Source organism: Symphodus melops (assembly GCF_947650265.1).
Source record: "Symphodus melops genome assembly, contig: scaffold_266, whole genome shotgun sequence".
In the NCBI taxonomy this organism is placed as follows: domain Eukaryota; kingdom Metazoa; phylum Chordata; class Actinopteri; order Labriformes; family Labridae; genus Symphodus; species Symphodus melops.
In genome coordinates, this window is record NW_027636772.1 from 5001 (window position 1) to 27500 (window position 22500).

Below are 22500 nucleotides of genomic sequence, written 5' to 3' on the forward strand. Positions count from 1 at the left end.
GATTAGAAATAATACAGTGTGTGTGTTTGATTAGAAATAATACAGTGTGTGTGTGTGTTTGATTAGAAATAATACAATGTGTGTGTTTGATTAGAAGTAATACAGTGTGTGTGTTTGATTAGAAATAATACAGTGTGTGTGTTTGATTAGACATAATACAGTGTGTGTGTTTGATTAGACATAATACAGTGTGTGTGTTTGATTAGAAATAATACAGTGTGTGTGTTTGATTAGAAATAATACAGTGTGTGTTTGATTAGAAATAATACAGTGTGTGTGTGTTTGATTAGACATAATACAGTGTGTGTTTGATTATAAATAATACAGTGTGTGTGTGTTTGATCAGAAATAATACAGTGTGTGTGTTTGATTAGAAATAATACAGTGTGTGTGTGTTTGAGTAGACATAATACAGTGTGTGTGTTTGATTAGAAATAATACAGTGTGTGTGTTTGATTAGAAGTAATACAGTGTGTGTGTTTGATTAGAAATAATACAGTGTGTGTGTTTGATTAGACATAATACAGTGTGTGTGTTTGATTAGAAATAATACAGTGTGTGTGTTTGATTAGAAATAATACAGTGTGTGTGTTTGATTAGAGATAATACAGTGTGTGTGTGTTTGATTAGAAATAATACAGTGTGTGTGCTTGATTATAAATAATACAGTGTGTGTGTTTGATTAGAAATAATACAGTATGTGTGTGTTTGATTATAAATAATACAGTGTGTGTGTGTTTGATTAGACATAATACAGTGTGTGTGTTTGATTAGAAATAATACAGTGTGTGTGTGTTTGATTAGAAGTAATACAGTGTGTGTGTTTGATTAGAAATAATACAGTATGTGTGTTTGATTAGATATAATACAGTGTGTGTGTTTGATTAGAAATAATACAGTGTGTGTGTTTGATTAGAGATAATACAGTGTGTGTGTTTGATTAGAAATAATACAGTATGTGTGTTTGATTAAAAATCATACAGTGTGTGTTTGATTAGAAATAATACAGTGTGTGTGTTTGATTAGAAATAATACAGTGTGTGTGTGTGTGTTTGACTAGAAATAATACAGTGTGTGTGTGTGATTGATTAGAAATAATACAGTGTGTGTGATTAGAAATAATACAGTGTGTGTGTGTTTGATTATAAATAATACAGTGTGTGTGTGTTTGATTATAAATAATACAGTGTGTGTGTGATTAGAAATGATACAGTGTGTGTGTTTGATTAGAGATAATACAGTGTGTGTGTTTGATTATAAATAATACAGTGTGTGTGTGATTAGAAATAATACAGTGTGTGTGATTGATTAGAAATAATACAGTGTGTGTTTGATTAGAAATAATACAGTGTGTGTGTGTTTGATTAGAAATAATACAGTGTGTGTGTTTGATTATAAATAATACAGTGTGTGTGATTAGAAATAATACAGTGTGTGTGTTTGATTAGAGATAATACAGTGTGTGTGATTGATTAGAAATAATACAGTGTGTGTGTTTGATTAGAAATAATACAGTGTGTGTGTGATTAGAAATAATACAGTGTGTGTGTGTGTGTGTGTTTGATTAGAAATAATACAGTGTGTGTGTGTGTGTGTTTGATTAGAAATAATACAGTGTGTGTGTGATTAGAAATAATACAGTGTGTGTGTGTGTGTGTGTTTGATTATAAATAATACAGTGTGTGTGTTTGATTAGTAATAATACAGTGTGTGTGTTTGATTATAAATAATACAGTGTGTGTGTTTGATTAGAAATAATACAGTGTGTGTGTTTGATTAGACATAATACAGTGTGTGTTTGATTATAAATAATACAGTGTGTGTGTGTTTGATCAGAAATAATACAGTGTGTGTGTGTTTGATTAGACATAATGCAGTGTGTGTGTTTGATTAGAAATAATACAGTGTGTGTGTTTGATTAGAAATAATACAGTGTGTGTGTTTGACTAGAAATAATACAGTGTGTGTGTGATTGATTAGAAATAATACAGTGTGTGTGATTAGAAATAATACAGTGTGTGTGTTTGATTATAAATAATACAGTGTGTGTGTGTGTTTGATTATAAATAATACAGTGTGTGTGTTTGATTATAAATAATACAGTGTGTGTGTGTTTGATTATAAATAATACAGTGTGTGTGTGTTTGATTAGACATAATACAGTGTGTGTGTTTGATTAGAAATAATACAGTGTGTGTGTGTTTGATTAGAAGTAATACAGTGTGTGTGTGTTTGATTATAAATAATACAGTGTGTGTGATAAGAAATAATACAGTGTGTGTGTGTTTGATTAGAGATAATACAGTGTGTGTGATTGATTAGAAATAATACAGTGTGTGTGTTTGATTAGAAATAATACAGTGTGTGTGTTTGATTAGTAATAATACAGTGTGTGTGTGTTTGATTAGAGATAATACAGTGTGTGTGTTTGATTAGAAATAATACAGTATGTGTGTTTGATTAGAAATCATACAGTGTGTGTGTGTGTTTGATTAGAAATAATACAGTGTGTGTGTTTGATTAGAAATAATACAGTGTGTGTGTGTTTGATTATAAATAATACAGTGTGTGTGTGTTTGATTAGACATAATACAGTGTGTGTGTTTGATTAGAAATAATACAGTGTGTGTGTGTTTGATTAGAAGTAATACAGTGTGTGTGTGTTTGATTATAAATAATACAGTGTGTGTGATTAGAAATAATACAGTGTGTGTGTGTTTGATTAGAGATAATACAGTGTGTGTGATTGATTAGAAATAATACAGTGTGTGTGTTTGATTAGAAATAATACAGTGTGTGTGTGATTAGAAATAATACAGTGTGTGTGTGTGTGATTAGAAATAATACAGTGTGTGTGTTTGATTATAAATAATAGTGTGTGTGTGTTTGATTAGAAATAATACAGTGTGTGTGTTTGATTATAAATAATACAGTGTGTGTGTGTTTGATTATAAATAATACAGTGTGTGTGTGTTTGATTAGACATAATACAGTGTGTGTGTTTGATTAGAAATAATACAGTGTGTGTGTGTTTGATTAGAAGTAATACAGTGTGTGTGTTTGATTATAAATAATACAGTGTGTGTGATTAGAAATAATACAGTGGGTGTGTGTTTGATTAGAGATAATACAGTGTGTGTGATTGATTAGAAATAATACAGTGTGTGTGTTTGATTAGAAATAATACAGTGTGTGTGTGTGATTGATTAGAAATAATACAGTGTGTGTGTTTGATTAGAAATAATACAGTGTGTGTGTTTGATTAGAGATAATACAGTGTGTGTGTGTTTGATTAGAAATAATACAGTGTGTGTGTGTTTGATTAGAAATAATACAGTGTGTGTGTGTGATTGATTAGAAATAATACAGTGTGTGTGATTAGAAATAATACAGTGTGTGTGTGTTTGATTAGAAATAATACAGTGTGTGTGTGTTTGATTAGAAATAATACAGTGTGTGTGTGTGATTGATTAGAAATAATACAGTGTGTGTGATTAGAGATAATACAGTGTGTGTGTGTTTGATTAGAAATAATACAGTGTGTGTGTGTTTGATTAGAAATAATACAGTGTGTGTGTTTGACTAGAAATAATACAGTGTGTGTGTGTGATTGATTAGAAATAATACAGTGTGTGTGTTTGATTAGAAATAATACAGTGTGTGTGTGTTTGATTAGTAATAATACAGTGTGTGTGTGTTTGATTAGAGATAATACAGTGTGTGTGTTTGATTAGAAATAATACAGTATGTGTGTTTGATTAGAAATCATACAGTGTGTGTGTGTGTTTGATTAGAAATAATACAGTGTGTGTGTTTGATTAGAAATAATACAGTGTGTGTGTGTGTGTTTGACTAGAAATAATACAGTGTGTGTGTGTGATTGATTAGAAATAATACAGTGTGTGTGATTAGAAATAATACAGTGTGTGTGTGTGATTGATTAGAAATAATACAGTGTGTGTGATTAGTAATAATACAGTGTGTGTGTTTGATTATAAATAATACAGTGTGTATGTGTTTGATTATAAATAATACAGTGTGTGTGTGATTAGAAATAATACAGTCTGTGTGTTTGATTAGAAATAATACAGTGTGTGTGTGTTTGATTAGTAATAATACAGTGTGTGTGATTGATTAGAAATAATACAGTGTGTGTGTGTTTGATTAGAAATAATACAGTGTGTGTGTGATTGATTAATAATAATACAGTGTGTGTGTTTGATTAGAAATAATACAGTGTGTGTGTGATTAGAAATAATACAGTGTGTGTGTGTTTGATTAGTAATAATACAGTGTGTGTGATTGATTAGAAATAATACAGTGTGTGTGATTGATTAGAAATAATACAGTGTGTGTGTGATTAGAAATAATACAGTGTGTGTGTGTGTTTGATTAGAAATAATACAGTGTGTGTGTTTGATTAGAAATAATACAGTGTGTGTGTGTGTGTGTGTGTGTGTGTGTGTGTGTGTGTTTGATTAGAAATAATACAGTGTGTGTGTTTGATTAGAAATAATACAGTGTGTGTGTGTGTGTGTGTGTGTGTGTGGACATAAACAGCTGTTCGGCTGATTGACAGCTGAACGTGATCAGCTGATGTCGCGTCATGTGACGCTGTCGAGGAAACGACGTCTCATGTGTCTTAAAGCTGATTTCCTCGGTCCTCTCTCCTCGGCTTCGTTTCCTCCGTGCATCTCTGGTGGGCGGGGCTAAGACGCAAGTGGAGGAGACAACTCGGAGGACACTCGGTGCAAATAAGGGACATGAGATTGAGCCAAAGTTGGTGTCCCTGAAAAGGTCAAAGGTCATGTCTAAATGTATACTGTATGTGCTGCACGAGATCTGGATACACAGGAGAGCCTGAAACACCACTGATACACAAACACGCTAACAAACACGCTAACAAACACGCTAACAAACATGCTAGTGTGAGATCAGCGTTAGATAGATGAACGCAGCCTCACTTTGTCTGCATCCTGAAAGTATTTCTCTAAAATATAAAACTCATTCCTTTGAATCTATTCATGTCATCCTTTACTGTTCAGCAAACAAGGGAGCCGTGTGTGTGTGTGTGTGTGTGTGTCCAATCAGATTAATTAGTAAAGAGGAAGCATGTAGGGAGATAACAATCATGAGCTGCTCGTTAAGAATCAGATCTACTCAATCATCAATTAACCAATCAGAGCTGATTGTTCTGCAGAGAGAGAATGAAGACAGAGCTGAGACGTAACGTGTCTCTGAACCAATCAAGTGTTCTCAGGTAACTGCAGATCAACAGCTGTTTCCATTAACACCAGTCTGACCAGTCTGACCAGTCTGAGTGAAACCCTTTAAAGAACAGATGAGACGCTTCATCCTGAACTAATAACACTGATTCACTGACTCCACTTTGTTTAAAGGACATTTATTCTGCTGAGTCATCTTTAGAGGTCATGTGACCATGCTGGACGCTCGCTCAGCTTTTTACACTCAGTTGTTGGCCTGATCCCGGACATGGTTTCCTGAGGCTCTGAACCAGACCAGAACTTATCCAGAACCTGACGGAACACCGCAAACAGAGCTGGCTGACGGGCGGAGACGTGGGGAGGCGGAGCTTAAACAGACAGCAGGTTATAGTGCGGCGACACAGCGCTGCTCAGTCCCCGACGTGGTGGTGAGGATAACTGAACGCACATCCTGTTCTGACTGACACATGACCACAGACACCGGTTACCATGGAAACAGACAGACGGACAGAAACAGTGGGAAAACTCCTCACCGCTAACTTTCTGCAAATGGAGGGTGAAAATACTGTGTGTGTGTGTGTGTGTGTGTGTGTGTGTGTGTGTACTCAGTATGTATAATGGATCAGCCCTGAGGGCAGCCTGCTAGCAGGCAACCAGAACTGAACAAACACACACACACACACACACACACACACACACACACACACACACACACACACACACACACACACAAGCCATTCCCTGTTTTGGCCCATTAGCTGGGGGGAAGATCTATAATGTATGTGTGTGTGTGTGTGTGTGTGTGTGTGTGTGTTTTAAGGTACAGTAAGTAACATCCATTAGCAAGTTTCTCTCCTGATGAAAATGGGAAAACATGCATGCACACACACACACACACACACACACACACACACACACACACACACACACACATATGCACACACACACGCTCAGTATTATTGAAGGCTCTTGGTGTGTTTACTTTCTCTCTTCATATTTTCATTGATCTGAAGTGTTTGTGTTCATCAAATAAATTCCTATTTGTTTATTTTCTAAACGTCTTTCCCCATGAGGAGAACACCTGAGGTGCTCAGGTGTTCTCCTCATGTTCTCCTGAGGTCCTCGTGTTCTCCTCATGTTCTCCTGAGGTCCTCAGGAGAACATGAGGAGAACACCTTTAGTCCTCCGGTGTTCATGAGGAGAACACCTGAGGTCCTCAGGTGTTCTCCTCATGAACACCTGGAAATGGTTTGGATGATCAGACTCCACAGGACGTTCATCATGAAGGTGGACACGCCTCATCAGTGTGTGTGTGTGTGTGTGTGTGTGTGTGTGTCCTCACCTCGTACTCCTCCTTGAAGCCGTACCCCTCTGCACACTTCATCTGGGTGATGTGCTGCAGCAGGTCGGCCACTCGGATGGCGGGGTGCAGCTGACCCGTCTGGTAGGTCAGCCCCTCCCGCTCTGACTCTCGCTGCTTGTAGTGGGACTGAACCAGGCTGCTGGTCTCACTGGTCATAGTGTGGCTGTCGTCTGCAGGGGGGGCAACATGTCAACACACAGGTCAGACTGAGGAGCAAACAGGAAGTGACCTCTGTGTCACGTGATGGATGGATGGCGTGTTGGATGGTGTGGACCAAACCAGAACGGATGATAACAAAGGTTTAAACTTTGATTTAATTCTGGTGAAAATCAAACCGCACTGACACCCGTTTGTTACCACGGCAACAAAGACAGGGGTCCTAAACACAGATATTGGTTCATTACATCTTGTTCAACGAGCACGACGACGATATGAATCCACAAACAGCTGAGCTGACGATCGAGTTCACTCAGCTCCTTCTTTACCAGCTGTTTCCACACACTAACACTAAAAGCTGTTTGGTGTTTTGACTTCAGCACCGTGTTGGAAAAAAGTTGGGACAGTTTCATGATTCGGTCTCTGAGTGACCTGGAGACCGGGTCATGGTTCATGGTCATGGACCTGGTTCATAAGGAGACCGGGTCATGTGAGAGCTTCTTTTCAGCATTTCACAACTTTTACAGCATTTTTTTAAACCAAATTAAAAATGGTTGTTTTTGTGTTTGAAAGTAAATATCTGGTTTCAAGTTCTGACCAACACATTCTGTTTATATACAACGTCCTGACTTTAAGGAACGGGTCAGGTCCTGATCCTGGTCTGCAAACAGAGACGAATGGCACACACATCACATCACATCAGATCACATGACTGAAGAGAGGATTAACTGCTGATCCAGATCGAAAGACGGTCTGAGTTCAACAAAAACATTTAGAACGGAAACCAAAACATTGCCAGTGTTTTGGGGTAATTGAGACACTGTCAGTCCTGGTCTAGACCCAGTACAGTACAGTTCTGGTCCAGCTTCTTGGAGCTGCAGTGTGGAAAGATTAAAGTCCTGGATGAAAAAAACCTCTGTACACAGGTTTACCTGGTTTATGAGGACCTGTAACTAAACATACACATGGACCTGGTTCACATGGACCTGGTTCACATGGACCTGGTTTAAGTGGACCTAGTTCACATGGACCTGGTTCACATGGACCTGGTTTAAATGGACCTGGTTTAAATGGGCCTGGTTTAAATGGGCCTGGTTTAAATGGACCTGGTTTAAATGGGCCTGGTTTAAATGGACCTGGTTCACATGGACCTGGTTTAAATGGACCTGGTTTATATGGGCCTGGTTTAAATGGACCTGGTTCACATGGACCTGGTTTAAATGGACCTAGTTCACATGGACCTGGTTCACATGGACCTGGTTTAAATGGACCTGGTTCACATGGACCTGGTTTCAATGGACCTAGTTCACATGGACCTGGTTCACATGGACCTGGTTTAAATGGACCTAGTTCACATGGACCTGGTTCACATGGACCTGGTTTAAATGGACCTAGTTCACATGGACCTGGTTCACATGAACCTGGTTCACATGGACCTGGTTTACATGGACCTAGTTCACATAAACCTGGTTTATCATGATCTGGTTCATAAGGACCTGGTTCACATGCACCTGGTTTAAATGGACCTGGTTAACATGGACCTAGTTCACATGGTCCTGGTTTATAATGATCTGGTTCATGAGGACCTGGTTTACATGGACCTGGTTCACATTGACCTGGTTTACATGGACCTGGTTTATAATGACCTGGTTCACATGGACCTGGTTTAAATAGACCTGGTTCACATGAACCTGTTTCATAAGGACCTGGTTTACATGGACCTGGTTTACATGGACCTTGTTCATAAGGACCTGGTTGACATGGACCTGGTTCATAAGGACCTGGTTTACATGGCCCTGGTTAACATGGACTTGGTTCATAAGGACCTGGTTGACATGGATCTGGTTCATAAGGACGTGGTTTACATGGCCCTTGTTAGCATGGACCTGGTTCATAAGGACGTGGTTAACATGGACCTGGTTCATAAGGACCTGGTTTAAATGGACCTGGTTTATCATGACCTGGTTCATAAGGACCTGGTTCACAAGGACCTGGTTCACATGGACCTGGTTCATAAGGACCTGGTTCACTTGGCCCTGGTTCATAAGGACCTGGTTCACATGGACCTGGTTCATAAGGACCTGGTACACATGACCCTGGTTTACATGGACCTGGCTCACATGGACCTGGTTTACAAGGACCTGGTTCATAAGTACCTGGTTAACATGGACCTGGTTCATAAGGACCTGGTTTACATGGCCCTGGTTCACATGGACCTGGTTCATAATGACCTGTGGACTCTTATGCAACATTTCAACAAAGACTCAGCAACACACCTTTCACTACGCTCTCTAGCTCTGCTCTTATTGGCTCGCCTGGGGCTGACTGACCAATCAGAAACAGCTGAACCAAACATGGGATGTGTGATGGAGGTGGAGGTTTGTGATTGGACGGAGGAGGACGGGTGAGATAGCCACGACAACAAAACGACAACCAATCAGAGACAGCAGAGCTGAAATCTGATTGGTTTGAGGTATATGGTGGGAGGAGTCAGGAATTGTGATGTCACAGTTTCCACAAAGGGGTAAAAATGAGGCATGTCCATGCTAACTGATGACATCACTGCATGTGATTGGTGGCTCCATGCGCAGTGGTAACAGACACCCCCCCAACATGAGGCCCCTCCCCTAAGCCCCAAATTTAACCACTTACCATTAATGGGCACTTTACATAGAGAGAGGAAGAAGAGAGAAGAAGAGAGAAGAGACAAGCAACAACTTTAGCTTTAGCGTTAGCCTTTTGCTGGCCCAATACATGACTCAAACAGGAAGTAGCTCCTACTGCTGAGCTAGTCTTATTTGAACTTGTCAGAGCTAACAATAAGCTACTATGCTAACCTGGCTAACTATACCCTGAGTTTAGTGCTAGTAACCTAGCCTGATCACAGTTTAGCTAGCAGGAGGTGAGAGGGGAAACAGGAGTTTAAACAATAGCTTAGCCTTTAGCTAGTGAGATTTAGCAAGCAGTTAGCATCAAAATGTAGCTGCAGCTGGCAACATTAAGTTTTAGCACAAATAAGAGACATTTTTAATTATTTGAGCTACAAAAATATTCATTTTAAAAACGCAAAGAACAAAACTGTGGTTTACTTTTTACAGTTAGAGATATTCATGTTATCATGTTATTCATGTTGAACATGTTATGTTCATTTTAAACTTCTGTTTTCAGTTTAATGTTCATAAAAAACATTTAATGCTATAAAATGTTTAAAAACAAACAAGTTTACTTAAAATCACAGAGAGTAAACATTGATTTGTTCTAACTATTTTAAGTTTTGTATTTTTACAATTTAGTTTATTAAGATAACAAAGGTGACAATAAATATCTCATCAGGATAATTTAAGTTATCTATTGATGGTGAAAATGTTAATTGCAGACAAATATTTAGACATAAAACAGAAACAGAGAAAGATCTTTGATTTTAATTTTGGTTTGTGTTGATAAAAAAAATATAAAGCAAGCTAGCTTAGCACAGCAGGGTTGAAGGTTATATTTATTTCCTGCTCATTATTTTTCTATTAAAGAAAATCTAAAAATCAACAATCTACAGGGTGAGCAGCAGCTAATGTCCCTCTCACTGACTTTGTGGATTTTTCATAATAACGTTTTTTTGTGTTTCCCCCCCCGTCCACGAGGGCGTGTGTCCATGCAGAGGTTAGAGGTCACAGACAGACGTGACGTCAACACGACACGCAGGAATGTTGTGGATGCGGGGATGGAGTGAAGCCCACCGTCGTCTCAAAACAAACAAAAATAAACAAAAACAGGTTCCAGGACTAAACGTAAACAACAAAGATGGTAATATATCCAAAATAAAAATACAAAAATAGATTTAAATTTAAATATATTCTAATCATGGAAAAATACTTTCACATATAAGAAAAACGAGACAAACAAAAATAACTGGGACATTAAAACACATTTTAGTAATAAAGACAAAAAAATAAAAATAATTATTTTAAAATATTTAGAAAAAAGAAAAAAGCAGCAGAACGAGAAGCAAGCAGGGATGGATGGAAGATCACTCTCTCTTTCTGTCCTCATCTGTCCTTTCACCTGTCTCACCTGTCTGTCTCTCTGTGTGTGCTCACTTCCTGTCTGTCTCCTCTGTGTGTGCTCACTTCCTGTCTGTCTACCTTTGCAGGTAGTCTTTCTGTCCTACAGAGGAAGGAAAGAAAAGTGTCTCACCAAGAATGGCTGTTGGTACGAAGGGATCTGTCATCAGGACACATCGGCAGCAGACAGACAGGAAGAGAGAGAGAGACAGACAGACAGACAGACAGACAGACAGACAGACAGACAGACAGACAGACAGACAGACAGACAGACAGACAGACAGACAGGAAGAGAGAGAGAGACAGACAGACAGACAGACAGACAGACAGACAGGAAGAGAGAGAGAGACAGATTTAGTGAAAGGTGTTAGACTTCATAAAGGACTTAGTGAAAGGTGTTAGACTTCATAAAGGACTTAGTGAAAGGTGTTAGACTTCATAAAGGACTTAGTGAAAGGTGTTAGACTTCATAAAGGACTTAGTGAAAGGTGTTAGACTTCATAAAGGACTTAGTGAAAGGTGTTAGACTTCATAAAGGAGTTAAGGAAAGGCGACCTCACGTTCACTCGGTGATGTCATAATAATGTGACGGCGGCGGAGGTCAGTGACGTGAGTCTGCCTACAGTCTGAACTACAGTTTACAGAAAATGAAGTTTACAAAAAGCTGATGTAAAAATGTTTGAGCCTTCTTACAGTTGAAATAAAATAACAATAAAAGGTTTTATTAGATACCAGGAAACTTCACTGTGATGGTTTTATAACATCACTGTGATGGTTTTATAACTTCACTGTGATGGTTTTATAACATCACTGTGATGGTTTTATAACATCACTGTGATGGTTTTATAACTTCACTGTGATGGTTTTATAACATCACTGTGATGGTTTTATAACTTCACTGTGATGGTTTTATAACATCACTGTGATGGTTTTATAACATCACTGTGATGGTTTTATAACATCACTGTGATGGTTTTATAACATCACTGTGATGGTTTTATAACATCACTGTGATGGTTTTATAACTTCACTGTGATGGTTTTATAACTTCACTGTGATGGTTTTATAACTTCACTGTGATGGTTTTATAACTTCACTGTGATGGTTTTATAACATCACTGTGATGGTTTTATAACATGTTCACAGTTTAACTCTGGATTTAAGATCGTTTAAAGTTCAGGTAAATTATTGCTCACCTTTATGATCTGCGTCTCTTTACTTTTTCTTTTTTTATAAACAAGGTTTTATAAATAACATCAAATCATCTCCACAAACATGATACAAGAATCATGTTTGTGATGTTTGTGATAAAAGCAAAGTTCACCTTCTTCACACAATAAACAGAAATGAAATAAACACAAAGCCTGTAAATAATAATAAATCAAATCAATAATCAGATTGTCTCCACATGTCTCCTCTCACAGATCCTTAGTTTTCCTGAACGCTCCGATACGGGTCGGATGAGCGAGTCGCTTTAAAAGTTGCGGCTGCAATGAATTGTGGGTCGGCACTTTCTTATCTCCTTTAGTAAAGGATGCTCCAGTGTTTCCTTAAGGAGGTTATAAAGGAAGCATTGAGCCTCCTTTCCTTCACTGTTAGAGAATTCAAACAGCTCTTATCATGGCCGCCACCTCACTGCTTCCTGGGTTAAAGAAAAACATGCGAGTGAAAGTGGACAGGAGGGACAATCTGAACGCACCCTGAGTGTCTCTGTGGGAACAGGGTTAAAGGTCATCCTGAAGTTGTGACGTGCTATCGAACAGCTCGTATCTTTTATATTCACAGATTCTGTTCCATCAGTTTGGGACAAACACGTTCATCGTCTCGTGTTGCAGTCATACCTCACAAACCATGAAGTCAGACTTTCAGGCGTTCATACTTTGTGTGAGAGAAGACAAAGAGCTGGTTTTGTGAGTGCAGCTCAGCTACAGAACAAAGAATCCAGGTGCGCCTGTTACCTGGGTAGTAGGAGTTAGGGACGGTGGTGCTGATGGTGTTGGACTTCAGGGTGAAGGAGGACGGAGACGACACGGCTGAACAAACATAAAAACAGATTCAGTTTGATCTGCATCTGTCTCTTTTTTTAAACATGAAATAGAAATCAGTGAAAACATGTTCACATTTTAAAGATGTTCAGAAAGCTCCTCCTTTCTTCTAAATATAGTTTTACATAATAATATTTGATATGAAGTTATTATCTCTCTGTGATAAGACAAATATAAACGTTCAAATTCAGCTTCGATCAAAAAGAGCTGCAAGAAGAAGAATGTGTGCTGGAGGAGCTCAGAGGAGGTGAAAGCCTGAGGGAAGGTCGACTGCTCCGTCCTCTGCACCTCCATCACCCCCCTCCCCCTACACACACACACACACACACACACACACACACACACCCCACCTCCCCCCGGCTGACAGGCATCACATCATGATAAAACGTTTGGTCATATCACCTGAAGTCACATCGCCTCCTTCAGCTCCGATTATGAAACGAGAGCAGCAACACAGAGGGTCTGATTTACTGAGGTCCAGTTAAAGAGGACTAAACGGCGTGCTCGCTCCGTTTTTGCTCGCTCCGTTTTGCGGGTAATCTACCAAGAATATTTGTGTGAATGAGAACAGGTGCAAACCCTGTGGAGGCGGCAGTATTTAAGTCCGGCTTTAGCGTGTTCTGGTGGTTCACGTCACGGAGCGTTTAGTGAGAGAGGATAGGAGACAGATAAGTCTGATTATAACAAAACTAAAATGTGTCTTAGAAGAAAACGTTCTCTTTCCTTCCCTCCATCTTTACAATAAACTGTCAAGTTTCCTTTTTCATCGTATTTGTCTTTTCTTTTTCCTCATGTCTTATTTCATACTCACTCTTCTTGTTTACTTGTTTGTTGTTGTCCTTTGTAAACTTCTCAATACAATGTGTGTGTGTGTGTGTGTGTGTGTGTGTGTGTGTGTACTCACTGCGTCCGTTCAATGTGTGCGCGTGTGTGTCCACCATAGTTGTGTGTTGGGAGTTGTTGACCATAAGAGTCATTTCCTGTCTGGAGCTCAAAGTTTCCTTCCTCTTCTTCGCCAACTTCCTGTTGAGACCAAAACAAAATTCATTAACACTGAAAGTGAACTCAAAACTGACGACTCTAAAATCGAACATATTTAAGGTCTGTGAAGGCAACACCACAAACATAATAAGGTTTAAGAAGAAAAGATAAAGATAAAGTGAGAGAGACAGTGTGTTGATCTGCTGTGATCATTACCATGTGTTTGTAACTCCATCCAACATCCATCATCCATCCATCAATCATCTATCATCCATCATCCATCCATCCATCCATCCATCATCTATCATCCATCCATCAATCATCTATCATCCATCATCCATCCATCAATCATCTATCATCCATCCATCAATCATCTATCATCCATCATCCATCCATCATCCATCCATCCATCAATCATCTATCATCCATCATCTATCATCCATCCATCTATCATCCATCATCCATCCATCCATCAATCATCTATCATCCATCATCCATCCATCAATCATCCATCTATCATCCATCCATCAATCATCCATCAATCATCTATCATCCATCCATCTATCATCCATCATCCATCCATCCATCATCCATCTATCATCCATTCATCAATCATCCATCCATCATCCTTCCATTATCCATCCATCCATCAATCAATCATCCATCCATCAATCATCTATCATCCATCATCCATCCATCATCCATCCATCCATCAATCATCTATCATCCATCATCCATCCATCAATCATCTATCATCCATCCATCTATCATCCATCCATCCATCAATCATCTATCATCCATCCATCATCCATCCATCAATCATCCATCTATCATCCATCCATCAATCATCCATCAATCATCTATCATCCATCCATCTATCATCCATCATCCATCCATCCATCATCCATCTATCATCCATTCATCAATCATCCATCCATCATCCTTCCATTATCCATCCATCCATCAATCAATCATCCATCCATCAATCAATCATCTATCCATCATCCATCAATCATCTATCATCCATCCATCAATCAATCATCCATCCATCCATCTATCATCCATCCATCAATCATCCATCTATCATCCATCATCATCCTTCCATTATCCATCCATCCATCCATCCATCCAACATCCATCATCCATCCATCCATCAATCATCCATCAATCCATCAATCATCTATCATCCATCCATCAATCAATCATCCATCCATCATCCATCAATCATCTATCATCCATCCATCAATCATCTATCATCCATCCATCAATCAATCATCTATCATCCATCCAACATCCATCCATCAATCAATCATCTATCATCCATCCATCAATCATCCATCAATCAATCATCTATCATCCATCCATCAATCATCCATCCATCATCCATCCATCAATCATCCATCCATCAATCATCCATCCATCATCCATCCATCAATCATCCATCCATCAATCATCCATCCATTATCCATCCATCCATCAATCAATCATCCATCTGTGTAACAGCTGCAAAGGGAAAAACATATTTTAAAGTCACACAGAGAGAAACACTCTGTCTACTTTAAAAGCTTCATGTATTTTCTCTCTTTCTATTCTGAGTGCGTTAATAAAAAATAAAAAAACATCCATTTGTACGATTGCTTAGACACACAAGCCAAGACACACGCACACACAAGTTTAACCCTGACCTGAAAATGGGAAAGGAAGAAATATTGAAATAAATAAATAATTGTAAAAATACATGCTTTTAAACTGAAAAAGGCATCAGTGAAAGCAGCGTTGCGTGTGTGTATGTGTCTGTTTGTGAGTATGCGTGTGGAGGTTAACACAGAGGACGGTGAAAGTGCCCGAGGACAGGCTGCCCTCCTCCCCCTCATGTCACTTTTTCTTCTTCTGTGGTTCAGTCAGACAGTAAAAACCTGCAGCGTTTCTTCTTCTCTGATTCAGACTAAACACAAACTCTTCTTCTGCTGAGAAAAACACGTCTACATCGTCTAAATCGGAGTTTTGATTCTGCTGCTTCAAAACATTTACGTCTAAACATTGTCAGAAAGAGAAAACTAAAAAGACAAGACTCAAACAACTCAACTACAGAGACACAACTCAACTACAGAGACAACTCAACTACAGAGACAACTCAACTACAGAGACACAACTCAACTACAGAGACAACTCAACTACAGAGACACAACTCAACTACAGAGACAACTCAACTACAGAGACACAACTCAACTATAGAGACAACTCAACTACAGAGACAACTCAACTACAGAGACAACTCAACTACAGAGACAACTCAACTACAGAGACAACTCAACTACAGAGACACAACTCAACTACAGAGACAACTCAACTACAGAGACAACTCAACTACAGAGACACAACTCAACTATAGAGACAACTCAACTATAGAGACAACTCAACTACAGAGACACAACTCAACTACAGAGACACAACTCAACTACAGAGACAACTCAACTACAGAGACAACTCAACTACAGAGACACAACTCAACTACAGAGACAACTCAACTACAGAGACACAACTCAACTACAGAGACACAATTCAACTACAGAGACACAACTCAACTACATAGACAACTCAACTACAGAGACAACTCAACTATAGAGACAACTCAACTATAGAGACAACTCAACTACAGAGACAACTCAACTATAGAGACACAACTCAACTACAGAGACACCTCAACTACAGAGACACAACTCAACTACAGAGACACAACTCAACTACATAGACAACTCAACTACAGAGACAACTCAACTATAGAGACAACTCAACTACAGAGACACAACTCAACTACAGAGACAACTCAACTATAGAGACAACTCAACTACAGAGACACAACTCAACTATAGAGACAACTCAACTATAGAGACAACTCAACTATAGAGACAACTCAACTACAGAGACACAACTCAACTACAGACACAACTCAATTACAGGGACACAACTCAACTACAGAGACAACTCAACTACAGAGACAACTCAACTATAGAGACAACTCAACTACAGAGACACAACTCAACTATAGAGACAACTCAACTACATAGACAACTCAACTACAGAGACACAACTCAACTACAGAGACACAACTCAACTACAGAGACAACTCAACTACAGAGACACAACTCAACTACAGAGACACAACTCAACTACAGAGACAACTCAACTACAGAGACACAACTCAACTACAGAGACAACTCAACTACAGAGACACAACTCAACTACAGAGACACAATTCAACTACAGAGACACAACTCAACTACATAGACAACTCAACTACAGAGACAACTCAACTATAGAGACAACTCAACTATAGAGACAACTCAACTACAGAGACAACTCAACTACAGACACAACTCAACTACAGAGACACAACTCAACTATAGAGACAACTCAACTACAGAGACACAACTCAACTACAGAGACACAACTCAACTACAGAGACAACTCAACTACAGAGACACAACTCAACTACAGAGACACAACTCAACTACAGAGACAACTCAACTACAGAGACACAACTCAACTACAGAGACACAACTCAACTATAGAGACAATTCAACTACAGAGACAACTCAACTACAGAGACAACTCAACTACAGAGACAACTCAACTACAGAGACAACTCAACTATAGAGACAACTCAACTACAGAGACAACTCAACTACAGAGACACAACTCAACTACAGAGACACAACTCAACTACAGAGACACAACTCAACTACAGAGACAACTCAACTACAGAGACACTCTAAGTCAAAGTCAGTTTGTTGACGATGTTATCTGATGGTGAATCAAATCAAAGTTCATGTTTTCTTCTTCTCTTCTTTTTGTGTAGAGATGAGGTGACCTGTCTTCAATCCTCTATATGAACCCCTGACCTCTGACCTTCCGCTTTCCACACACAAAAACAAGCAAAGAGAGAGAAAAGAGGAAGAAGCTTTTATATAATGTCTGTATACCACAATGAACACTTGTGTGTGTGTGTGTGTGTGTGTGTGTGTGTGTATGCTTGCTTGTGTCTGTGTGTCACGACATCACCGGCGAGGTGTCGGAGGTTATTGATTTAGCGTCAGTTAACATGAACACACACCTTCAGATGCATGTCAAGGCTAATCTATGCTAATCTAAGGAGAAACAGGCCGATGCAGTTATCCGTAATGTGTGTGTGTATTTGTGCGTGTGTGTGTGTTTAGGTGTATTTCTGCTTGTAACAATCATTTAATCAGACAGGTTTATTACAGCCGACTAATTCTATTAACTCTCTCTCACACACACACACACACACTCACACATATACACACACACACACACACACACACACACACACACACACACACAGACACAGACACACGCACACACACACACACACACACAGACACGCACACAGACACAAACACACACACACACACACAGACACGCACACACAGACACACAAACAAACACACGCACATACACACACACACAGACACACACACGCACACAAAGACACACACACACATAAACACACACAAAGACACAGACACAAACAGACACAGACACACACACACACACACACACACACACACACACAAACACAGACACACACACAGACACACACACAGTGACACACACACAGACACACACAGTGACACACACACAGTGACACACACACACACAGACACACACACAGACACACACACACACAGACACACACACAGACACACACACACACAGTGACACACACACACAGACACACACACAGACACAGACACACACACACACACACACATGACCGGGGGTTTCACAGATTCAGTTGAAGAACAAACATAAAATAATTTGCTTAACTCAGAAAATATAACACTGAATTGCTGTAATAATTGTGATTCAGAGAGTCAATGCAGACCAAATATAATGTGTGTTGATGTTACACACACAAAGTGACCTGAGGAGGAGTGTGTGAGTACTTCCTGTCTCCCTGAGGAGGCGTTGGTTGGAGATAATTCAGTGAAACCTGGAGGGGAAACTCAAATTTCGCTGCTCCTTCTCACTCTTTTATTGATCAAACATTCAACTTCATGCTGTTATTTTTAAACTCACAGTCCAACAGGAAACAAACCAGCCTGAGGCAGCCTGAACAAATCAGGGGGGGGGGAGCTGGAAGCGATGGAGCTTAATGACATGTCTGGGATAGAAATCCTCTTTCATGACCAAAGGCAACTGAAGACAACCAACGACAACCAAAGACGACCAAAGACAACCAACGACAACCAAAGACGACCAAAGACAACCAACGACAACCAAAGACGACCAAAGACAACCAACGACAACCAAAGACGACCAAAGACAACCAACGACAACCAAAGATGACCAAAGACAACCAACGACAACCAAAGACGACCAAAGACAACCAACGACAACCAAAGACGACCAAAGACAACCAAAGACAACCAAAGACAACCAAAGACGACCAAAGACAACCAACGACAACCAAAGACGACCAAAGACAACCAAAGACAACCAAAGACGACCAGTGACAACTAAAGACAGCCAAAGACAACCAACGACAACCAAAGACGACCAAAGACAACCAACGACAACCAAAGGCAACTGAAGACAACCAACGACAACCAAAGACGACCAGTGACAACTAAAGACAACCAAAGACAACCAAAGACAACCAAAGACAGCCAAAGACAACCAGTGACAACTAAAGACGACCAAAGACAACCAAAGACAGCCAAAGACAACCAGCGACAACTAAAGACGACCAAAGACAACCAACGACAGCCAAAGACAACCAAGAACAACCAGCAACAACTAAAGACGACCAAAGACAGCCAAAGACAACTAAAGACGACCAAAGACAACCAAATACAACCAGTGACAACTAAAGACGACCAAAGACAACCAACGACAGCCAAAGACAACCAAGAACAACCAGCAACAACTAAAGACAACCAAAGACAGCCAAAGACAACTAAAGACGACCAAAGACAACCAACGATAACCAACGACAACTAAATACGACCAAAGACAACCAAAGACAGCCAAAGACAACCAACGACAACTAAAGACAACCAAAGACAACCAAAGACAGCCAAAGACAACCAAAGACAACCAGCGACAACTAAAGACGACCAAAGACAGCCAAAGACAACCAAGAACAACCAGCAACGACCAAAGACAGCCAAAGACAACTAAAGACGACCAAAGACAACCAAAGACAACCAGCGACAACTAAAGACGACCAAAGACAACCAACGACAACTAAAGACGACCAAAGACGACCAAAGACGACCAAAGACAACCAAAGACAGCCAAAGACAACCAGCGACAACTAAAGACGACCAAAGACAACCAACGACAGCCAAAGACAACCAGCAACAACTAAAGACGACCAAAGACAACCAACGACAACCAACGACAACCAAAGACGACCAAAGACAACCAAAGACAGCCAAAGACAACCAGCGACAACTTAAGACGACCAAAGACAGCCAAAGACAACCAGCGACAACTAAAAACGACCAAAGACAACCAAAGACAGCCAAAGACAACCAAGGACAACCAGCGACAACTAAAGACGACCAAAGACAACCAAAGACAGCCAAAGACAACCAAGGACAACCAGCAACGACTAAAGACGACCAAAGACAACCAAAGACAGCCAAAGACAACCAAGGACAACCAGCGACAACTAAAGATGACCAAAGACAACCAACGACAACCAAAGACAACTAAAGATGACCAAAGACAACCAAAGACAACCAAAGACAGCTAAAGACAACCAAGGACAATTAAAGACAGCCAAAGACAGCTAACGACAACTCAGGACAATTAAAGACAACCAAAGACAACAACGACAACTAAAGATGAACAAAGACAAAGTCAAGATCAAAGGTCAGAGGGTGAGGAGTACATAGATGAACAGGCAAGACTCACAGGTCTCAGGGTATCAGGTAATTCAGGTGCCTAGGGTCTCAGGGTATAGGGTAATTTAGGTGTTTAGGGTCTCAGGGTATCAGGTAATTTAGGTGTTTAGGGTCTCAGGGTGTCAGGTAATTTAGGTGTTCAGGGTCTCAGGTAATTTAGGTGTTTAGGGTCTCAGGGTATCAGGTAATTCTGGTGTTTAGGGTCTCAGGGTATCAGGTAATTCAGGTGTTTAGGGTCTCAGGGTATCAGGTAATTTAGGTGTTTAGGGTCTCAGGGTATCAGGTAATTCAGGTGTTTAGGGTCTCAGGGTATCAGGTAATTTAGGTGTTTAGGGTCTTAGGGTATCAGGGTATTAGGTAATTTGGGTATTGGTAGTTAAGGGGTTAAGGGTTTTAGTGTCTCAGGTGTTTATGGTTTTGAGGGTCTCGGTCAGTTCAGGTGTTTGGGGTTTCAATCTATCAGGTAGTTCAGGTGCTTAAGGTCTCAGGGTTTCTGGGTCTTGGGTGGTTCAGGTATTTAGGGTTTCAGGGTGTCAGGTGTTTCAGGTGTTGACATTTGATTAGGTCACAGGTGAGGGCTCACAGGTAGAGCAGGTTACTTACAGGTAGTAAGTGTAGGAGTGTGAATGTCTCCGTCTGATTGGTGGGGGTGGAGCAGAGGGAGGGATGAAATGGAGGGAAAGAAAACAGGAAAGAAAAAGGAAGAACAACAGATTAATGTCTGGGAGAGAAAACAGATGAGTCAAATTATTGTGCTGAATGTTGAGGAGTGGAGAGTGGTGATTGGCTGGTTCAAGGTGTCAATCAAAGCCTGAGGGGGGAGGGGTTATTGTCTGATTGTAGGAGAATGTGTGGAGAGAAGAGCGTGGCAGCTTGGTTTGTAGTTATGGTTACTGAGTGGTTGGTTTGAAGTCATCAGACTGTCCAACTGTCAACAACACATTAACAGATGTTTGAGTACAGAAAGGAGGAAAGACACAGCGCCAAGGACCTCACTGTGTAAGGTTTACAACATATCCAAGATGGCGGATGGAGCAACAGAGTACTGTGCAAAGGTGACAGTTTCTGCCTTGAGGTGAATTAAATGTTCTGTGCAGTCGGATGAATTCACAGTAGGGCTGTTAATCGGGATGTAATTAAGATCCAGAATTTATGCAAAATCGCGTTCTTATTTAATTTGTTCCTTTAGGCACACCATAGGTTAGCCAATAAGGTCAATGTCAGCTGACGAGTCAATCATTCCTTCCTTATGTCCTTTTTAACTGTTTACTTTAAATTAATTTTGTTACCCTCGGTCTCCTGGAACTTCATTATTTTCTTTAAAAACAAAATAAATCCAAACAGGAAGTAAAGTACCTCAACCAAGAACAAAATAAAAGCCAAACATAATATGATTTTTAAAGTGACGGTCCATATTTACAGTTTTTGTAAAAAAAATCAAACTGGTAAGCAGTGACGAGAATGGAGCAGCTTCATAACGTACACGAAAGACCAAACCAATCGCTCACTAGTCACAGGATATGAACCCTCGAATTCTAGCACAAAATCGTTCTGAGTATTTCCTGCTGCGTTCACACATCGGCTTCATGCTGACATTTGACCCCCTCTCCCACCCAGCCGGTTTACAGAACAGTGAGGTCACAAAGTGGACACAAACACATCACAATCTCATCAAAGCTAAAGACTGCCACGCTTACTGTTTAGATTGTTTTGAAAGATTCAAACACTATAGATGCTTCC

At 39.8% G+C, this 22500-nt stretch overlaps 1 protein-coding gene across 1 annotated transcript in view; it reads right to left on the reverse strand.

Annotated features, from left to right (window-relative positions):
• Positions 1-22500, reverse strand: part of LOC306819069 (receptor-type tyrosine-protein phosphatase mu-like) — a gene marked incomplete at its 3' end in the record, with an annotated part of 30641 nt that overhangs the window by 3869 nt on the left and 4272 nt on the right. The window contains exons 2-6 of the mRNA XM_079372815.1: positions 21364-21396; positions 13749-13867; positions 12758-12832; positions 10933-10959; positions 6568-6758 (exon numbers count right to left, since the gene is read on the reverse strand). Of these exons, the coding sequence (XP_079228941.1) occupies positions 6568-6758; positions 10933-10959; positions 12758-12832; positions 13749-13867; positions 21364-21396 (445 nt within the window). The remainder of the gene's footprint in view (positions 1-6567; positions 6759-10932; positions 10960-12757; positions 12833-13748; positions 13868-21363; positions 21397-22500) is intronic.